The sequence below is a fragment of the Panthera onca genome, chromosome A3 (assembly GCF_046562875.1).
Source record: "Panthera onca isolate mPanOnc1 chromosome A3, mPanOnc1 haplotype 2, whole genome shotgun sequence".
Lineage (NCBI taxonomy): Eukaryota > Metazoa > Chordata > Mammalia > Carnivora > Felidae > Panthera > Panthera onca.
Genome location: NC_138341.1, coordinates 22,288,361 through 22,303,951, shown reverse-complemented (window position 1 = coordinate 22,303,951; position 15,591 = coordinate 22,288,361). Strand labels below are relative to the sequence as shown.

Below are 15,591 nucleotides of genomic sequence, written 5' to 3'. Positions count from 1 at the left end.
TAGGCTAGCATGTGTTCTGTGTTCAGAGGTAATTTTAGGTCATGTCTATACAGGATCAGCACGAGCAGCCTGGAATGCAAAGAAATGGCTGCTACAACTCATCTCTCTAGGTCCGTGACGTCCAAAAGAAATATAATGCAAGCCACATACATAATTTTAAGTTTTCCATGAGGCACATTTTAAGAAATAAAAAGAGGGGTGCCTGGGTGGCTCAGTCGGTTAAGCATCCAACTCTCGGTTTTGGCTCAGATCATGGTCTCAGGGTTTCGTGAGTTCAAGCCCTGCATCAGGCTCCGTGCTGACAGTGCAGAGCCTGCCTGGGATTCTCTCCCGTGCTCTCTCTCTGCCCCTCCCCCACTCACGCTGTCTCTGTCTCTCTCAAAAAGTAAATAAATAAGCTTTAAAAAAAATTAAAAGTAGGGGGCACCTGGGTGGCTCAGTCAGTTAAGTGTCCGACTTCGGCTCGGGTCATGATCTCACGGTTCGTGGGTTCAAGCCCCGTGTTGGGCTCTGCGCTGACAGCTCGGAGCCTGGAGCGTGCTTCGGATTCTGTGTCTCTTTCTCTCTGCCCCTCCCCCACTCGCACTCTGTCTCTCTCTCTCTCTCAAAAATAAACATTAAAAAAAATTTTTTTTTACAAAATAAAAAGTAAAAAGAAACAGGTAAGATTAATCTTAATATACTCGCTTAACCCAATACCTCTCAAATATTATCTTTTCAACATGGAATCAAAATGTTCTTAAAAAGTAATAAGAGATTTGACCTTCTCGTCTTTGTACTCAGTCTTTAAAATCTGCTATTCATTGTACAATTGAAGCACATGTCAGTTTAGACAAGACACATTTCAAGTGTTCAACAGCCACCTGTGGCTTACACTCATGGAAAGCACAGCTCTGGAGAGTTCACTAACATAAATGCACCCCCAGTCCTTCCCCATTTAGGTGGGATTATAGACTGTGGGTCCAAGTGATGAGTATTCAAGATCCTTTACCCCTGCTTCTGTTTGATCTGGTGCTGGATAGGCCAAATATCCTCTCTCTGCCTTAGCTGGTACAGCTTTCCATCTGTTAGCTATTATAAACTATGTTTTGACCTTCAGAATCACTTTTCGGAGATACCCTAGGTTATGTACATGAACTGACTGCATACTACTGAGCCTTAGTTTTTAGTGTTAGGCAAGTTTATTCCTGTTTATACACATCATTACCACATCTGTCATCTAGGATTCAGAATCTTTACCACATACATCGTACCAGCCATTTTTAAGTATGTTATATATCACTTCCCAGCTAGTATTCTTTGTATATGAGAATATTAATGGGGAAATATTTTTTAGATTTTTCAAAATTATCAGAATAATATTGATCTTACAGAGCAGGAATAGTGTAAAAAAAGATACAGTAGGAATACAGAACTTCACCTAAATTGCCTAGAAATGTTAAAATTAATACTTACAACACATCTAACATAGTGACTTTGTAAGGGATTGTAACATTGCAGAATATCATTGCTTGGCTTTGCTTGGATTTTAATATAAATATGTAGAAATTCTTTATAGGCCAGAATATCATCATAATAGTGGCCGGAGCGAATTTACTTTTGAATACTGAAGACCTGAGGGAAGCAGCCAAGGCCATCAGCAGAGCCAAAGTAATGATCTGCCAGCTAGAAGTAACTCCGGAAACTTCTTTGGAAGCCCTGACCATGGCCCACAGCAATGGAGGTGATTTTACATATTTATTCTTCTTCCTAGAAAAGCGTTTATCCCTGTTTTAATGAAAGGTAACCTTTCAAGTTAAGCAATGCAGTACTTTTCCTGTAGTAAAATATCCTCTCTCCAGCCTGTAAGATTCACGGTCTTCTTATAGTTCTTCATAAGGTTAGAAAAGCTTATAAATTGGGTACAAAATAACCTGAGTAGCATTTCTGATATCCAGCGATATAAATCTTCAATCTAGTTAGCAGAAATAATACAAGTAGCGACTAGTACCTCAGAAGCAGCCCATGGTCCCACAGTGGAATGATCGCTTTTCCGAGAAGCGAGGTCAAGCCGCGTGTCCTGTATGATGACTGCCCAGCTAGGTATATTTTGATAAACGTCTCTAGGAGCTGAAGATTCGTTCTTTCTCGTTTTTGTAAAACTCCATGCCTGTTCTATAAACAACAGAAGATTATTTGTATGTAATATTCTCTATGTTGTCAAGGTCTTTTAAGTCTTTGGTTTCATTTGACCTTAGCTTTTGGAAATTTTCAAACATACAAAGGTAGGGAGAACTGCATAATGAAACCCTTCACTTGGCTTCAGCAGTTATCAACACATGGCTAACATTGATTCATCTGCCCTCATGCTCACTCCCCCCACTCCACCCCCAGCCAAGAACAAACTCTTTAAAAATCCAAATGGTTTCTTTCTGTTTGTTTCTGTTTCACCGTTGACTTGTAGGCAAGGCATCTTCTTATTTAGACTCCATTTCTGTTCCTTGTTAGCTTTGTGGTCTTTCCAGAACCATCTGATGTTTCTGAGCCTTGTCTGTTAAATACATCTAGAAATACCCCCCGACAGAATTGTTCTAATAATGAAACAAAATAAAGTAAAACATGATGCCAAGCCTGGTGTCATGAATCTCAGTAAATTCCAAATGTCTTCCCCTTTTCACTTTTCTCTTTAAAGTAAAATCAGGATTGGGGTGCTGAGCCTGGGTGGCTCAGTTGGTTAAGTGTCCGACTTCGGCTCAGGTTATGATCTCGCAGTTCATTAGTTCGAGCCACACTGTCTGTGCTGACAGCTCAGAGCCTGGGGCCTGCTTCAGATTCTGTCTCCCTCTCTGCCCCTCCCCCCCTCTCGTGCTCACTTGCTCGCTCTCTCTCTTTCTCTCTCTCAAAAATGAATAAATACTTTAAAAACTAAATAAATAAAGTAAAATCAGGGTCATATCCAGGGCATCTGGGTGGCTTAGCTGATTAAGCATCCAACTTCAGGTTGTGTCATGATCTCACGATTCATGGGTTCAAGCCCCACATAGGGCTCCGTGCTGTTAGCACAGAGCCTGCTTCAAATCCTCTGTCTCCCTCTCTCTCAGCCCCTCCCCTGCTCATTCTTGCTCTCTCAAAAATAAAAATATTAAAAAAATTTTTTTTAATTGAAAGTAAAATTAGGGTCATATCCTGATCTCAGCACCATTTGGTCAAAAAAATATATATCAAAATAAAAAGTAGCCACTCCAAGACAGTAGTTTCCTTTTGATATTGTGACCATAGTTCTGTGATTTACATTGACTTTTCCACATAAAACGTTCTCATCAAGATAAAAAACTAAAAAGAAAAGAAGAAAAAGAACAGTAAGTGTATGTGTGTGTGTGTGTTTGCATAAGTGATTTCTCCCCAAAGTCTACACCATTTTAAATAGCAGTAAATGGAAAGTAAGTTACTTGAAATGATTTTGTGGAGAATTTTTAAATGTATGTCCTGATTTAACAAATTTTTCTCTTGGCAAAACAACATGCCGTGGCAAATTCTCACTGACATTTAATGTACTTTTAATGGACTCGAAGCTGTCAGAGAGAATTCCAAGCCAAAACCCATTTGGTTGCATTTTCTCAGGGGTGTCACAGAGAGAGTCTCGTGCCTGTGGTAAGCGTCGCCTGCACGCCACGCATCCGAATCGGGTGATGTGAACACAACGTGCCACCTCATTCGTGCTCCTGTCTTTCCTTATATAGGTCAAGGCATATCCTCATGCACCTTCTGTTCCTACTCTCCCTTGCTTCTCAGGGATCACGGTTTCCTCTGTCCTGCTCTGGTTCCCCGCTACCTACCCAGTGTGTGGAGCAGAGAAGGGTACCACGGTGGAGGATCTAGAGTTATCTAGAAGGGCAGGCAGCCTGACCTCAGGCTGTCATTTGGATGGGGTCCAAAACTGCTTCCTCCAACACCTGCCCGGCAGCTGTGCCCGCTGAGGAGCTGGAGGACCTGGGGCATCAGGGACGGGCAGGGGTAGGTGATGGCAGGCCAAAGAGCACTGGCCAAGTCGGCATTTTTACTAAGAGCCAGCCTGCCTAAGGATCAATTCCACGTGGTCTTTCCCATATAGTGATTTTGGAAGGAGTAATGCCTTACCTTTATTATGTACTGTATAGCTTATAAAGCACTTTCAAATATATCTGACCCTCAGGAAAACCTGTGACAAAGATAAGGCAGGCGTTGTTCTCCCAAATTGGCGGTGAGGGGACAGACTTGGGGAGGTTAAGTACTTAGTTCAACCAAGGTCAGCGTAGAAACCCGGATTGCAGACGCCAGGACCCAAGTTCTGTGTCCTGGAGCACACTTCAAATAAAGAAACTGCACATCCCGTTGATTTCAAGGAACTGAGCCTTTGTGAAGAAAAGTAAAATCCACGAACTGTAACATTGTTCATCCTGTAGCCTAAGCTCTCAGTGTTTTCACTGCTCCCGTCTCTGGGATCCTAGAGTGCTTTCTGCACTGCGTCCCTTGCGCGCTCCCACAAAACACAAACACACAAGCACACGTGCACACGTACTCCTCTATCCAGAACTCAGCTGGTCCTCAATTGGTAGTTACCAGCCAGAGCAGCTTAGCTACTATACCATGCGGTGTGTATGTTTGTGTGTGTGTGTGTGTGTGTGTGAACTTAATGTCTTCCTTCTCACATAAAAGAGCGATACAATGAAAGGAGCACTGGTTTGGGAGTCATGAAGCTTGGCTCTGAATTCAGAATCCATCCCTTAGTAAATGGAGGACCGCATGCAAGTCTGTCAGCTCTTTGCTCTGGGCCTCACTTTCTTCCTCAGTGAAGCAAGAGAACTGGGCCTAGAGCTCTCACGGTTGTTTAATGTCAGGACGTGTGAGCGTCCTGATGGCAGAGCAGAGCGGGCAGTCTTAGAGATGCGGTGAGCACCTGGCGTCCTGTCCATCGCCCTGTGAGACCGCCTGTGTGCTCATCAGCAGTATTCCACCTGCAAGAAAGGTGGTAAAATCCCCCTCCCCCTCCTCTGTGGGTTTATCACAGCCGCCTTATCTGTGCTTCTCACAAGTAACGAGCTCTGAATTAAACACACTGTATAACTGGATTAGGGATAGTTGTTAAAATACAGAGGAAAAAGGCCCCCTTCCATCTTTGAATAGATTATCTCAGAAATCTCTTTGTGTCTTCACCAAGAAGAGAGCATTGGTCTTAAACAGCACCTGCAGCACCAGAAATGAGCCAGTGGCGCCCTCCGGCCCCCTCCTCGGTGGGTCAGGACGCTGCGAGGCAGGCCCACAGCAGAGAGCTGGTGCTGCAGCTGCTCGGGATGAAATTAGGCATGCCGGGTCTGGTCTTTACATCCATTTCAAAGCAAATGGAACATTACAGGAACAATTATAAATAATTGAGATTGTAAGATCGCCAAGATTAAATTCTAGGTAGGACACAAAATATCTTTTAATGCCACTTTAGTCCTTTTCCATTTGGCAAAGCAAACTTCTTGGCCGGCCACCTTGACTTTCACAGCCACGAGCACAGAGCCCAACTTTTGAGCGTTTCTGCTGATCAACTCACAGTAAACAACCCGTAGAGGGAGGCCGCCAAGCCAGTGTTTGGTTACCCCAACCTTCTCCCGGTTTCTTTACTTAGGGTGACTTTCTTCCTATTTCTCCAGGCTAGTTGTTTTTTTCCAAAATTTTTTCATGTTTATTTTTGAGAGAGAAAGAGACAGAGTGCGAGCGGGGGAGGGGCAGAGAGGGAGACACAGAACCCGAAGCAGGCTCCAGGCTCCGAGGTGTCAACACAGAGTCCTAGGTGGGGCTCGAACTCATGAACCCCAAGATCATGACCTGAGCCAAAGTCAGACACTCAACCGACTGAGCCACCCAGGCGCCCCCAAGCTTGTTATTAAGGCCCTCTTAACTGTCTGGCTCCTGCCCTCCATGGTGACACCATGAAGCGCTTCCCCCTCGTTTTCCTGGCTTTGCACCTATGCGTCCCCCCTCACAGGGCTCACCCGTTCCTCACTGGCATCACTGTGCCAGCCACTGGCATGCTGGTAAGACAACCGGGAGCTCAGCCCGTCTATGTTGGGGGCTGTCAGTCACCCCTCCAGGTCCAAGTTACTCCATGGTACATCTTGTGTCCTCTGCTTTTGTGTGGTTCCGGGATGACATTATTTTTTCCCACCTAAACTATCACAAAGGTGCGTTCTTATTTGATTAACTACATCTACTGATTCTTCACAGTTTTTTCACCCTGGTAAAATATTTATGCTAATTCATGGTAGCACGAGCCAAAGAGAGTCCTTTGCTTTATGGTATTTTCATTTTTTCCCCTAAATTTAGTTACTAGTCAGACTCTAAGCCTACATATCCAGCCTGTTACCATCCGGCCTTGGTAAGAATGCTTTCCTTCAGCAAAATACAAGCAAATAAGATTGGATTGGTTTTTATACAATATTTATGGTCAGATTAAATTGTAGAATGTCTCATTCCAGCAACTCTTTTTATTGCTTAAAACGCAATGTAATGGTTTCTTTAAAATTTGTTTTTTATGATGGAAAACTTCAAATCTATCTGGACATACAGAGAATAGTACAGTAAACCCATATTTACTATCGTTAAGCTTCAATAATTCTCAACACATGGCCAATCCTGTTGAATCTATACCCCAACTCACTACTCCCCCACCTTCCCCCGCCCCGCAACCTTGGAAGCAACAGCCAGACATTATATCATTTCATTTACAATGTACTTGGTTTTTGATGTAAGATATTATACATGTTTTAAGAATGATGTCTTTGCCTGGTGTATAGCAGGTAATCTGTGGTCAGATTGATGCCCATCAATCACCCTTTGGAACTAATCCCTTATTAGTTTAGTGAGTAACTTCTCAGACTTTGTTCTCTTCTGTGCAAGTGTATAAGTGTAAATACGCATATAAGTATGCTTTGTTTGATTTAAAAAAGAGAGAGAGGGTCATACTATGGATTTTATTACAAAACTTCCTTTTTTTACTCACAAATTATAGAAATCTTTCTGTGGCTAAACAGAAATCTGCTTCGTTCTTTTTAACAGCAGGAGAACATTCCATTAGAGGTTTTTTGTTTTTTTTTTTTTTTCCTAACCAGTCCTCTCTGATAGAAACTTAGGTTTCTTTTTGTCTTTTTCTCTTTTTCTGTTAAAAACAGAGCTGTACATCACTGTACATCCTGAACCTCACTGTACCTCATCTTTGCCTGCCTGTGTATTTCTGTAGGATAGGTTTGGAAAAGGAATTGCTGGGTCAGGGATCTTTTGAGATGAAATGGCACTTTTATAAGAATGGCTCAACGCTGTTGTTCCATCCTGGTACCTCGCTCTAACCTGTGCTCAGATGCATGCAGATTTAGAGATCATAATATGTGAGCAATGCTTTTGCAATTTACCCTTCAAGGAAAATAGGGAGCAATATATTTGTTCTACAATGGTAAAAAGTAAATGGGTGTGTTGGAATGCTGGGCGTTGAGGGCCTTTATGCATAACTGACATCTCTTAAGACCTTGCAGAAGCGACAAAACCAATGAGAGAGACTGTTGCCAGGCTACGAACTTCAACAGAAGGCAAAAGAGATGGGTGGATGGGCGGGGTTGTTCAGCTGTGTGTAAAGGACAATATAATAACAGTAATAATCCCTTACGTTTGTACAACACTCTACAGTTTACATAGGGCTTTTACACCCGTTTTCTAACTTAAGCTGCACAATAACCTGTGCAAAAATATGAGCAGCCAAAAATATACCATAGGATCTCTGTGGGTGGACATTCTGAATTCTAAAATAATGAAAATGTGGGAATAGCATTAGTCTGTAGACCACTGGACAAGATCCATTGACCAAACCAAACTGTTAAGACCAAGGAAGGCATGGAAGCAAACTAGCTAGCTTTATCAGGCAGAAGTAGTGGATAGTTTCCATTAGCCACGTGATGAGAAGCATCTCCCCAAGAATGTGGAACGGATCGATGCCACAACAGCTACGGAAGAGCCACCTGAAGAACTCCTCAATGTGCACGTTCCTGTTCCTACCCCAAGAGATTCTGATCAGTGGGTTCGAGGGGGAGACCAGAAGTCATGCACTTTAATGAGCTCTCCTAGTGATGCTGATGTGCAAGGAAGTTTGTGGGTCACTGTTCTAGACGGGTCTCTGAGAACTGCAGCTAGAGGAGTTTACTCTGTGGGTCCATTGGGGCTACTAAACACATAAGTCATTGGACCTGGGTAGAGGAAAAGAAACCAGCCAATCTAGTTGGGTACTCTGGTGGATAAGTGTTTTGATAAAGGGGAAGCTTCCTGTCATTGTGATTTCTGAAGACTTCTTTAAAAATAGTAAATAAATAAATAATGAATGAATGAATGAATGAATAAATAACTAAATAAATAAATAAATAAATTTATTTGCCAAGTTCCACACCAGAGGCTGTTTTAAATATACTGTAAATTGGAATGGAGGCTTGTGTTGCTATCAACAGAGTCCTGGCCTAGAGAGATGACCAAATACTGGACTTAAAGCTGGAGGACCCCACATGGGCACCCAGCTTAACCATGTCCCAGCATATGACCTTAGACTGTGACCTCATCTCTCTGAGGTTCACGTTCCTCCTCTGAAAAATGCAGAAATTCTTCTGATGCTGTATTGGCTGTGACATTCTCATTCTCCCTATCTCTGTTATCCCTATCCATCCTTCTCTTGTAGGTCCCTAGTCTGATCTAGCTCTCAGTCTCGGATTGAATTTCTCCTCCTTTCTCAATCAAGCTTTCCTTTATGTTCCCAGATTCTTCACAGAAGCCAAGAACGTAAGCTTCTGTGAAAATGTATGTTTGGGGAGCCTGGCTGGCTTAGTCGGTGGAGCGTGTAACTCCTGCCTGCTCTCAGGGTTGTGGATTTGAGCCCCACCTTGGGTGTAGAGATTACTTAAAAACAAAATCTTGGAAAAAAGCGTATGTTTGCATGAGTACTTGTGATATATCTGGAATACATGCATAGATGTTCAAAACCTGCATATGTACATAAACTTCCTATTTGACTATTCTTACCAGGAAATTTTTGACCTCTTCATTACTTCTTTTCTAACTTCTTTTCTTTCCTGGAAAATGGACTTATGAACAAAAATGTTCACCAGCCTGAATGTTCACATTCATGCATGTCCTTTCAGGCCACAGCACTTAAAATTTTCTTTAATATTCTTGCGCTTTGCCACAACTTTGTAATCATCTTGACTGTAATACCGACGCTTGCCCTTGAAGCTGAAGTGTTGCAGAGTGAAAAATAGAGCAAATAGAAATAAGAAGGGGCTGGTACTAGGCCATCATAGAGACTGAGATTTTAGACTTCTACACCCGTAACTAAGTTGATTTTTCATTTCATGGGGAAAGTGGTCACACTTGGGGACCTTTACCGAATGTCTGTCAACACACCATGTTAAAAATGAGGACCACTGAAGCCCCTTTCCGTTCCTTTACAGTGAAAACATTGTTCAATCCAGCTCCTGCCATCGCTGACCTGGATCCTCGCTTCTACGCCCTCTCGGATGTGTTCTGCTGCAATGAAACCGAGGTAAGGATGGAAGGTTTTGCTCATTCCATGAGAAACCAAAGACTTTCATACAAACGGGTAAAGCAAAGAGGCAGGACTAATCATGTCAGTTTGATTGCATGTGAATTCTTGAGCCCAGTGAAAACACATTTTTCAGCTAACTGGGGTGTGGAGAAAAGGAAATTAGTGAATCCTAGGTGGAGAAAAAGGTTCCCTGAGTCATCTCCATAATCTGGCACTTCTCAAACCTCAGCTAATTTTAGTCCCCTCCCTGCCTTCACACTGTTGGTGTTTTGTTTTCTTTTTTAATTATTCCACATTCTATGGAATAATTAGTATTAGAGTTGCCAAATTTAGTGAATAAAAATACAGGATGCCTAGTTAAATTTGAATTTCAAACAAACAGCAAATAATATACGAAATGGACTTATGCTACAAAATTGTTTGTTATTTATCTGAAATTCAAATTCAACTGGTCTAACGACCCTAATTAATATGCAACCCCTGGAACATTTGCTACATTCTCTTGTGAAGATGCTGTGACTGCCTGGGGGAACAGACATAGGTTCTGCATGATGCCACAGGAAGGACTTCAGGGGCCACTCTGTTACAAGAGGGCTCTCTCAGTCCATCTGAGCGTCCTAATGTATAGAGCTGAGTAAAATATCTCTCAGTTACATTCAGATCGTGCCATTCATTCTGAACCATTTTAGGAAGAAAATTTCAATATTTTTCCCTTATATAGGTCAGACAGTTTTAGACCAGAGCTCTCTCTCTCGATGTTGGGAGGCAAAGACATACTATACAATGCAACATGCAGAGAGAACGTTAGTAGTTAAAGAACTGTAATAGTAATTTTCCATGTGGTTCAGAGGCTGAATGCATGTTTCCAGGATTTCCTGACCTGCCTTTTTGTTAATTTCATCTCTCGGAACATGAAGTAAATAAAAACAAAAACAAAAACAAAAAGACTGCCACAAGGAAACTAATTTTAACCAATCACAATAAGCTATGCAGTATTTTTGAGCACCCATTATGGCCAGGCCTTGTGCTGGGAGGAAGGAATTGTGGGAAGTCATAACCATTTTATAGTAAGAAATTAGATTACCCTCCACGGCCAACTGGCGTAGATTTCCCTGCTAGATACTTGCAGAACACTATTCTTCAAACACTCATCACAGCTCAAATGACTTACTCAGTACTTCTGTCTTCTCCATTGAATTACTAGTCTTGTGAGGCCAGGGACATCTGTCTTATTCACTGTTGTATTCCTAAAGTAGGCACAGTAAGAGATTAACAACAATAATAATAAAAGAGAGCAGTTATAACAATATACTGTCATAGAAGTTTTGTGAATGATCACATTCCCTCTCTCTCAGTATCTTGCTGTACTGTACCCACCCCTCCCCTACGAGATGGTGTGAGATGATAAAATGCCTGCGTGAGGGGATGAAGTGAGGTCAGCAACACAGGCACCGTGACATAGCGTTAAACTGCTGTTAACCTTCCGACGATACGACAGGAGGAGGATCACCTACTGACTGCGGCTATGAGTAATTAAAACCATGGAAAGTGAAACTGCAGATACAGGGAACCTGCTGTAATTATTTCTTGTCCTTCATGGTTTCTGTGCATCAGGAATTGAGACGGGGCACAGCATGGCTTGTCTCTCTCGGTGATGTCTGGGGCCTGGAAGACTCAAAGGCAGAGAGCTGGAATCATGTGAAGCCTACTTCACTCATGTGCCTGCTAGTTGATGCTGGCTGTTGACCAGACTTACACAAGGCCTCTCCTTGTGACCCGGGCTTCCTCACAATGTAGAAGCTGGGTTCCGAGAAACAGTATCCAGAGGGAGAGGGAGGGGGAGCCCAGCAGAAGAGTTGGCTTTTATGACTTAGCTTTGGAAGTCAGATGCAGTATTTCTTCTGGCCCATTCTATTGACTGAGGCAGGAAACTCTGCCCTCACACTCCACCTCTCAGTAGAAGATTGCCATTGCACAGCGTGAAAAGAGCATATACACTGTGACAAATATTGATACAGTTATCTTTGGAAATTACCATCTATTACATTGTACCTGGCACATAGTTGGCACCTAGTAAATGCTTTTTAAATGGATGAACAAATGAACAAACTCTAGTCTTTAAGAAAATTGATCTCAAACACATAATGGAAAAAAGAAAAGCTTTAAAAACCTAACATTCTTAAGGATGACGTCTAAATTTTTTTAATGTTTATTTATTTTTGAGAGAGAGAGAGAGAGAGTGAGTACAAGTGAAGGAGGGGCAGAGAGAGAGGGAGACAGAATCTGAAGCAGGCTCCAGGCTCCGAGCTGTCAGCACAGAGTCCGATGTGGGGCTCGAACTTGCAAACCACGAGATCATGACCTGAGCCTAAGTCAGATGCTGAGCCACCCAGGCGCCCCTTTATGGATGACTTCTAATCTCGATAATAATGTAAATTCATGCTTTAAGACGCTCTCTCTGCTCACACACAAACCATTGATATATAAAGATACAAAGAGACAATGAAAAGGTACTCACAAGCTCAAAAACAAGATAACTCCACAAATCAGAAAGGGAGCAGAATCCTAGAGCATTCAGCCCTGCGCGTGCTATATTTCAGTCCCAGAGGCAGGTGTAAGTGGTAGGGACCTCTAATGGGTAACGAACACTAGAAATGTGCCACTCATGGGAGACTGGGGCAATGCCCCCTGCTCAAACCCAGAGATGCTGGGCTAAGTCTCCCTTGCTAACCAAAAATGTTAGAGGAAGCTGTTAAGCCTGATGCCCAGGACTACAGCATATGTAAGGCTCCCAAACTGAGGAAATAGGAGGACAGAGGTACTGCCTCTGATCAGGAAGGAATTAAGCCAATGCTAACATGGTGACCATGAATGTGACGAGATTGGCAATATCGCCAATGACAGCAGAACAGGAACTCCATATTGCCGATATAACACCTGGCTCTGGTTTAGAGACCCTTGGGGCCTGATGGATGCAACCATAAAACCACTGGAAAGGCAGGGATAAGCCTAGCGGGAGCTGAAGTGTGGGATTCTCCAACTCTCAGAGAGCAAAGTGAGCCTTCAGATGACAAAACATAATGCTCAAGAGTTATCCAATAAAATCAACAATCCAAGATGAATTTTCCCAGGGTGAAATCCAAATAGTGAAGCAGTGCAAAAAAGACATTAAAATAAGAATGATTGAGGGATGCCAGGTGGCTCAGTCAGTAGAGCATCCAACTCTTGAGTTCAGCTCAGGTCATGATCCCAGGGTTGTTGGGATCAAGCCCTACATTGGGCTCTGTGCTGAGCATGGAGTTGCTTAGGACTCTCCTTCTCTCTCTCTCCCCTCCCCCCCACTCACTCTCAATAAATAGATAGATACGATTGAGATTCTCATTCATTAAAAAAAGAGAAAGAGAAACAGAATCAAAGCAACAATATGTGAATATAAAAATCAGTCAATTAGAAATTTGAAAATGACACTGAAAACTATAGAAAGCTTATGAAAGAAATTGAAGAAGACACAAAGAAATGGGAAAACATCCCATGCTCATGGATTGGAAGAGGAAATATTGTTAAAATGTCGATACTACCCAAAGCAATCTACATATTCAATGCAATCCCTATCAAAATAACACCAGCATTCGTCACAGAGCAAGAACAAACAATTCTAAAATTTGTATGGAACCAGAAAAGACTTTGAATAGCCAAAGTAATGTTGAAAAAGAAAACCAAAGCTGGAGGCATTACAATTCGAGACTTTGAGCTAGATTACAAAGCTGTAATCATCAAGACAGTATGGCAGTGGCACAAGAACAGACACTCTAATCAACAGAACAGAATAGAGAACTCAGAAGTGGACCCACAAACGTATGGCCAACTAATCTTTGACAAAGCAAGAAAGAATATCCAATGGAAAAAAGTCTCTTCAGCAAATGGTGTTGGCAAGACTGGATGGTGACATGCAGAAGAATGAACCTGGACCACTTTCTTACACCACACACAAAAAACAAACTCAAAATGGATGGAAAACACTAATTGAAATCTTTCTACAAAATACTCATTAGGAAGGTAAAGAAACTGAAATCAAAGAATTAGTGAATTGAAAAAGAATCTTGATCAATTCACCTAGAAATATCACAGAAACTTTGTTTTTAATACTAAAGAGGAAATTGGAGAAAAGAAAGATAGGTTGAGAGGCTCTAACATACATCTAATGGAAGTGAAAGAAGAGAAAGGAGAGAACTGGAGAGAAGCCATATTGGAGAAAAAACTGCAAGTTGTTTTCTAGAACTGAAGAAAGGCACAAGTCTTCAGATCAAAAGTGTATTAAAAGTACCACTTGAGATACACAGATACAACTGTCTACTAACATACATTTTAGTGGAACTGCATAAAATCCAAAGTCAAAACAAAAATATTTTTAAATGGCCAGAGGAAAAAAAAAACAGATTTTATATACATGATAAGAATATCCAATACTTCATTGTTGGTAAAAGAGGAAAATGGAAAAATGAGTGTCCGTGAAAAGGAGAATAAATTTTTTTAAACTGCAATATATTTGCAGTATTTTTGCAGTATATGGAATGCTACATATATAAACACAAATGAAATAATGTTAAGGGGAAAAGCACATTAATACATAATATCTATGGAGGACATTATCTTTTTTTAATGTTTTTTTAATGTTTATTTATTATTGAGAGACAGAGCATGAGCATGGGAGAGGCAGAGAGAGGGGGAGACACAGAATCTGAAACAGGCTCTGGGCTCCGAGCTGTCAGCACAGAGCCCGACGCAGGGCTTGAACTTACAAACCGTGAGATCATGACCTGAGCCAAAGTTGGATGCTTAACCAACTGAGCCACCCAGGCACTCCATCATTTACCTTCTTTAGAGAAAAATAACTGAAGCAAATAAAACGTTAAGACTTATTAAAAGTGGGTGGTAGGGGCGCCTGGGTGGCTCAGTCAGTTCGCTTCTGACTGGCTTAGGTCATGATCTCACAGTCTGTGAGTTCAAGCCCCACATCGGGCTCTGTGCTGACAGCCTGGAGCCTGCTTCGGTTTCTGTGTCTCCCTCTCTCTGCCCCTCCCCTGCTCATGCTCTGTCTCTCTCTGTCTCAAAAATAAATTAAAAAACATTAAAAAATTTAAAAAAAAATAAAATAAAATAAAAGTGGGTGGTAGGTGGGGCGCCTGGGTGGCTCAGTCGGTTAAGCATCCGACTCCAACTCAGGTCATGATCTCGCAGTTCCTGAGTTCGAGCCCCATGTCGGGCTCTGGTGCTGACAGCTCAGAGCCTGGAGCCTGCTTCGGATTCTGTGTCCCCCTTTCTCTCCGCCCCACCCCTGCTTGTGCTCTGTCTCTCTGTGTCTTTCAAAAATGAATAAACATAAAAAAAAAATTTTTTTTTAAACTGGGTGGTAGGTACATGGGTGTTTGTTGCATTATTTTTACGTTCAGGATCTTTCATCAAAGAATCGTTTTTTAACAGGTTTTTAGAAACCACAAGAATTCAGTGTTTCTGAAAATAGACCCAACTAACTCAACAGATGTAAGTGATCTCAGTAATGAAGATCAGTGAAAAACTTATAAAAAGAAAACAGAAGGTGGCCTTAAGGCATAGCCAACTCAGACAGAAAGGGTGTGGAAAAGATGGTTCAGGAAGGACACATGGTCAAGTTAACAAAACCTTTGCTGCCAGGGAAGACCAAACCCCAGAAGGAGCAGACACTGTGGGGTGACTTATAGGCAACAAAAAGGGTTAATCTGGGCATGTTCAGAGCAAGCACAGGAAGAGATAGACCCATTCTTAGGAAGAAATAGGATATAGAAAAGACAGAATTTGGTTATAAACTTTTTGAGTCAAAAAGTATCATATAATTCATCTGGTCCAGTGAATTTTCAGCCACTAATTTCAGAACCATAGAGGGTCCCCAGAGAAGCTAGAGGGGTACCTAGAGGGTGAGGAAGCAGGGCTACAGCTCTTCACCCCTACTTCAGCCAGAGCCCTTTTTATATTCT

General features: G+C 42.0%; 1 protein-coding gene and 1 long non-coding RNA gene across 8 annotated transcripts in view; one reads left to right on the top strand and one right to left on the bottom strand.

The window, feature by feature from the left end:
* LOC132690746 (uncharacterized) overlaps positions 1–11,406 on the bottom strand; it is a 37,849-nt gene extending 26,443 nt beyond the window's left edge. For 2 of the 3 annotated variants that reach the window (XR_014137393.1, XR_014137394.1), the window contains exons 1-4: positions 11,152–11,406; positions 10,752–10,827; positions 9,420–9,561; positions 1,991–2,154 (exon numbers count right to left, since the gene is read on the bottom strand). This is a non-coding gene — a long non-coding RNA (uncharacterized LOC132690746). Of the gene's footprint in view, positions 1–427; positions 600–1,984; positions 2,155–9,419; positions 9,562–10,751; positions 10,828–11,151 lie in introns of all 3 variants that reach the window. The other variant, XR_014137395.1, reaches the window with a different exon arrangement.
* RBKS (ribokinase) overlaps positions 1–15,591 on the top strand; it is a 106,076-nt gene that overhangs the window by 31,189 nt on the left and 59,296 nt on the right. For all 5 annotated transcript variants that reach the window (XM_060651448.3, XM_060651475.3, XM_060651438.3 and 2 more), the window contains 2 exons: positions 1,559–1,723; positions 9,486–9,577. In XM_060651448.3, the coding sequence (XP_060507431.2) occupies positions 1,559–1,723; positions 9,486–9,577 (257 nt within the window). The remainder of the gene's footprint in view (positions 1–1,558; positions 1,724–9,485; positions 9,578–15,591) is intronic.